Source organism: Vulpes vulpes, chromosome 15 (genome assembly GCF_048418805.1).
Source record: "Vulpes vulpes isolate BD-2025 chromosome 15, VulVul3, whole genome shotgun sequence".
In the NCBI taxonomy this organism is placed as follows: Eukaryota; Metazoa; Chordata; class Mammalia; order Carnivora; family Canidae; genus Vulpes; species Vulpes vulpes.
Genome location: NC_132794.1, coordinates 114,010,418 through 114,016,243, shown reverse-complemented (window position 1 = coordinate 114,016,243; position 5,826 = coordinate 114,010,418). Strand labels below are relative to the sequence as shown.

General features: G+C 60.3%; 1 protein-coding gene across 1 annotated transcript; it reads right to left on the bottom strand.

The window, feature by feature from the left end:
* Positions 1–1,869: 1,869 nt before the first annotated feature.
* On the bottom strand, positions 1,870–5,128 carry FOXI2 (forkhead box I2). The gene is made up of 2 exons (XM_072738139.1): positions 4,573–5,128; positions 1,870–3,523 (listed from the first exon to the last, which is right to left on the bottom strand). The coding sequence occupies exons 1-2, from the start codon at positions 5,126–5,128 to the stop codon at positions 3,117–3,119; spliced, it is 963 nt and encodes a 320-aa protein (XP_072594240.1). The 3' UTR covers positions 1,870–3,116.
* Positions 5,129–5,826: the final 698 nt, after the last annotated feature.

The window sequence follows — 5,826 nt, the reverse complement described above, 5'->3', positions numbered from 1 at the left end:
CAAAACTTCCGCCCATCATAAATAAACAAACTCCAGGTTTAACTAATATGTGAAATGTAAACCCCTATCTTGAAATCCAGTGCTCACCTTTTAAAGCACTAGTCACTACACTTTAAAAAATACTTTTAACATATTTTTGAATTTTCATCACAAACCGTTCTTTGGGGATTCCTGTTTATCCATGACTAACATGTTTTGGGGGGGGGGGTAGTGTGGGGATTACAATTTATTTTATTATTGTGCTTTTCGGTTTTCAATGAGAAAACTTCCACTACAGTTTGGCAATGGTAAAAACTCCCAATAATGTGATATCCTGGCCATTTTAATTGTCTTTCCCTTCTGAAATTTGAAACACATTGTTTTTATTTTTAAATTATTCGGCACGACCGAAATGTTTGTTCAAACGAAGAACAAAGTATTCCGAGAACATACCATCATGGTCCTGTAACGTCATGCAAGGCACTCCTTTTGTAAAGGCTTATAGTTATTTAAAAGAAAATTTTGGAAATTTCCATAGGCTTTGTTACTTTGAAGACCAAAGGGGCAGAGAGGTGGAGAAGATGGGGCCTGAGCGCCGGGACAGGGCTCCAAGTCCAAAGGTGAGGGGGTTCTCCTGGCCTCCTGGTAGCTGCTCCCCATCTAAGGAACAGGGAATGGCCCTTGAGCAGCCCGTGGGCAGCTTGCTTTTAGAACTATGGTCAAGTTCAGTGAGTCCTGACCGAAGAAAGGATTTAATTATAAACTGATTACAAGCTGCTTTGCTGTTTATTTATTGTGATTTCAGCACAGTTTCCTTTCTCTGGGAAAACATCTCTGTGGGATAATAAGTGGCCCTCAAGCTGACTGTGCCAGGGCCCAGGGACTGCATTTGGGCTGCTCCTCCCCACACCCCCACCCCACACCCATTGTGCAAATACATCCAGACACACGGACCATCACGGAGGAGAGATGGACTCTGATTTCTAAATGCCCCACCTGGCTAGAATTATTTATAATTATGCATTTGTCAGGAAGATTCCCTCTGTTTGATTACACAATTACATATTAAGCTTATAAAGCTTGAACAGATGAACAGTTTTTAAATACCCAAAACTGATTTTTAGTGAAACAAACCAAAAATTAATATTTTTGAAAAGTTTTTTTTTCTCATATTTAACAGGAAACCATTGTTGGAAGGAAAATGACCAGCTTTGCACCAATTTCTAGCCATCACGTACTGAGGTATAATATAACGACGTTTATACACACATTTATCAATTTTCTGAAAGCTCCATTGATTGTCAGATTGTACATTGTATTTTCCCAATGTTGTCAAACTTTTTTTTTTTTTTTCAATTCTTTCTTTCTAAGTTTCCTGCAAACTCGGAGTCTCCAGTGGGGACGTTGAAGAACACTGCTGGAACTCTTCTCATATATAAAACAGCATGTACATTCAAGCTCCATGTATTGGTGTTTCTTTTTAACACCATAGTTTATTAAAACAGGCTTGAGATAAAATTCTTCGATTTATAAGGGAAGGGTTTTCTTTCTCTTTTCTGGCCTTCTTGCATTATATTACACTTGGGCAGTGTTTCTCCAAGAGAGATTTGGCGTTGCCTGTAAGTCTGGCTGGGCAACATGGTATTGCAAACAGAACCAGCACGCTGCCTACCTTCGGGCTGCCTGGCCAGCAGCAAGATGCCTTGCGATGCTGAGGAGTTAGTGAGTTTGTGGCTGCCACCAGGAAGGCTCAGTGACACACGCCCCAGGATCCAAATTCACCCAACTCTTGGTTGCCCTATCCTGGTCTCCAACCTCCAACCTCTTCTGTCTCTCCCTCCCTCCTTCTCTCCTATCCATCTCTCTCTCTCTCTCTCTCTCTCTCTCTCTCTCTCTCTCACACACACACACACACACACACACACACTAGTGTTCATCAGGGCCACTGCTGGTCAACTCGGGGGAACTGACACAGGGCAGCCCTCCCTTCCAGCAGCAGCAGCAGCAGCACTGGGATTCGGAACCAAGCACGGAAAACCTACCAGGGGTGGAGGCAGGGGCTCTGGCTAGCGCCCTAATCCACTCTGCTCCAACTCCTCTGTCCCTGTCCTCCCCCAGGGAAGGTGCGTCTCCCGGGTCCCCGGGTGCAGGGAAGGTGGGTGAGCACAGGGAGCACCTGCAGCACCAGGAGGCTCTCTGAAATGACTGGTGCTCCTAGGTGACCAGAGACTTCGAGACGGCCTAAGTCTGGTACCAGGGCCACCCTTTCTCTCCCAATGGCCGTGGGGTCCAAAGATGACCTTCTGGGTAGATACAAACGAGGAGAGTGGCTTACATGTACCTGGAGGCTGCTGCTTCCCTCTGCATGTGGGGGCAGCCGCCCAAACTAGGGGGGGGGGGCAGGGTGAGGAGCAAGAGTGAGTGGGGTGTGAGTGTAAGTTGGGTAGGGAGCAAACCCAAACCCATCCTGTGAGTGTGGGTGGTAGGCACTGCTGCCGTGGCCACCTGAGGCTCCTGGTCCTAGGAGGAGGTCAGTAAGGGCCAGGGGAGGACCAGGATAGGAGCTGCTGCCCCCTGGCCTCTGGCAGCCCTCCTCCCTCCTCACCACCACTAGGAAGTCCCTCTTACACCTGGCCCAGTCCCAGTAGTCCCAGATCCCCCTCAGCCACACTCTGGTCAGGGTGAAGAGAAGCCATCCGGCCCTCGGGGCTGCCGTTCACCCCCACTCCCCACCTCCCTGGAGCACCCAGGGAAGATCCAGAGCCTCCAGGTGGCCCAGGCTGGCCTGGAGGAGGAAAGGGGCCGCAGGTAGCACCCCGGTTGCCCTCCCACAAGTACCTAGAAGTCTCTTGAGAGTGGGCCAGGCTCCCCTCGACAAAGCGGGGGCTGGGTGCCAGCCTGTCACCCCTGGACAGCGAGGCTCCGGGTCAGAGCACAGGCTGGAGGCCCGACAGCTGGAGCAGCGCCCCTCGCCCCTTGGAAGGGTCACCTGGGGGAGGCACGACAGGTGCCCGCCCCGCCCATCTGCGCTCCCCGCGCGGCCCCGGCCCCGGCCCGACTCCCCGGGCGCCACGCGGGCGGGAACCGGGCTGGAGCTCAGGTCCTCCGGACGACCCTGGGCCAGTCCCCGCGTCCGCTCAGACTTCGGTCCCCTCCCGACTGTAGACCAAGGGGCCCAGGCGGAAGCCGGCGGCCGCTGCCTGCGGGCCGGCGCCGAGGCCGGGTGCGGGGCCGGGGGCCGGGGGTCTCCCGAAGGAGAAGTCTCCGGCCAGGCCGGCGGGGAAGCTGCCGAGGCCGCCAGCCAGGGCCCCCATGGCCGAGGCGAAGCTGGAGAAGCAGGCGGCGTCGGGCGGGGACGGCGGGGCCCGCGGGTCCGGGGAGGGGGCGCCCAGGGGCTGCAGCTCGGGCGCCCTGGCTCCCCCGGGGCTCCGCGCTCCCGACCCAGCGGCGCCCACCTCTCCTCTCCTCTTCCTCTTCCGTCGGAAATTCCCGTTGTCGAACATCTTCTCGCAGTTGGGGTCTAGGGTCCAGTAGTTGCCTTTACCTGCGCAGGTAAAGAGAGGGCGCAGCTCAGAGCAGGTGCGGTCTGAGCGCCCCTGGTGTGCACGCCGCGAACGCAGGTCAACCTCGAGAAGATCCCCCGCGCTCCCTCCATCCGTCCTCGCCCCCCACCTCGTCCCCCACGCCTCGAGGTCTGTGCCTGGGACTGGGACGAACAGCGACATCCCAGAAAGGCCGGGAAGGGCGCCCACCGAGGCATCCCGAGCCCCTCTAAGTTCAAGGCCAGGAAGAAAGCAGCCCCCGGGGTGCAGAGCCAGCTGGGCCTCTGCGTCGTGTCCCGCGCTTCCCCGAGCGGCATCTCCTCGGCCTTACTTACCACTTTTTTTTAAAAAATAAAGATTGTATTATTTATTTACTCATGAAAGACAGACAGACAGAGAGAGGCAGAGACACAGGCAGAGGGAGAAGCAGGCTCCATGCAGGGAGCCCGATGTGGGACTCGATCCAGGGTCTCCAGGATCAGGCCCTGGGTTGCAGGCGGCGCTAAACCGCGGAGCCACCCGGGCTGCCCCCTTACTTCCCAATTCTGGGGTGGGCACCGTTCTCCCCGTTTTTTTTTTTTTTTTTTTTAATTTATGATAGTCACACAGAGAGAGAGAGAGAGGCAGAGACACAGGCAGAGGGAGAAGCAGGCTCCATGCACCGGGAGCCCGACGTGGGACCCGATCCCGGGTCTCCAGGATCGCGCCCTGGGCCAAAGGCAGGCGCCAAACCGCTGCGCCACCCAGGGATCCCCGTCCTCCCTGTTTTACAGCAAAGGACCCCGAAACCCGGAGACGCGCCCCCCAAGGCCGCCCCGCTGACCAGCGATCCAGCTCGTCCTCCGCGGGAGCGCACAGGGGGTTCGAGACTCACAGAGCGCCAGGCCCGAAGTCGGGGCCCGCGCGACCCGGGGGTCGTCTAGGAGCCTGTCTGCCTCCCCCGCCCCGCTCCTCCCCAGCTGGGCCCCCCCATGCTCGCGCGCCAGCAGCAGCCGCGCTGCGGGAGTCCGCGGGGTGCAGCCCCGGCCGTCGGGGGCGCGCCCTCTTTCACCTGGGTCGTCCTCCTCGCGGGGCACCTTCTTGAAGCAGTCGTTGAGCGACAGGTTGTGGCGGATGGAGTTCTGCCAGCCGGCCTTGCTGCGCTTGTAGAAGGGGAAGTTGCCGGCCACGTACTGGTAGATCTGGCTGAGCGTCAGCCTGCGCCGCGGCGCGCTCTGGATGGCCATGGCGATGAGCGCCGAGTACGAGTAGGGCGGCCGCACCAGGCGCAGCAGCTCCTGCGGGCCCGACAGGCTCAGCCACGCCAGGTCGGCGCCCGCCAGGCCGCCCGGGGAGCCGAGGAGCGCGCCCGGGGCCGCGTAGCCAGGGCCGGCGAGGGGCGGCGCCCCCGGGCAGGGCGCGCAGGGCGCGGGGCCCAGCGCGGGCGCGTCCAGCCACAGGCGCTGCGCCCCGCCGGGGGCGCCCAGGTCCCCGCGCGCGTAGGGCGCCGGGGGCGCGGCGGCCCGGGCCTGGCTGTGCGCGCCGGGGCAGACCCCGGAGCCGTCGCAGTACGAGGCCATGTCCAGCCGGTCCCGGGCCGGGCCCGGAGGCTCCGCGCCGAAGCTCATGCGCGCCCCGTCCAGCCCCGCCGCCGGCAGCTCCCGGGCCCCGCCCTCCGCCCTTTAAATGCGGTCGGGGGCCCTCGCCCCGGTGCCCGCGGTGACGAGCCCCCTCCCCCCGACTGCGAGGCCCCGAGTGCCGTCTGGATCCCCGCCCCAGGGTCCGCTTTCCGCCCCGCCCCGGCCCCGGCGCACTCCGGAGACGCCGCCCCGGGGATTCCAGCCCCTCGATGCGTCCTGCGCCCTGGACTGGCGTCCGCGGGAATCTCACCGGTCCCGGCCTCATCTGGCCTCCAGGGCCCCGAAGTCCCGGCTGCCCTGCTGCCCTGGACCTCCTCGCGCAGGCCCCCCGTCTCCCGCAGGCCCCCAGTGGGACGCACGGCACCCTTGCTCGCCCTTGGGGGACCCTGCCCTTGCGGAATGTCTCATCCCCCCGTGCGCTCCGCAGACGGGGAGGAGTCGCGATGAGGCCCACGGAGGTCGATGCGCTGGGGCCACGAGGCGAGGCAGCGCGGGGAAGGACGCGGGCGACCGGGGCCACGCCTGGCTGGGCCGGGACAGTGGCGCTGGAGGCCTACGGGGTCCCCGCTCAATCAGTGCGCGGAGGCGGGCCGGACCCCTGAGACAGGATGGAAGCTCCAGCCTCCCCAGCTGTCCCGGGAAGCCTTTTTTTTTTTTTTTTTTCAGAAGCCGCGCCTGGCTTGTTG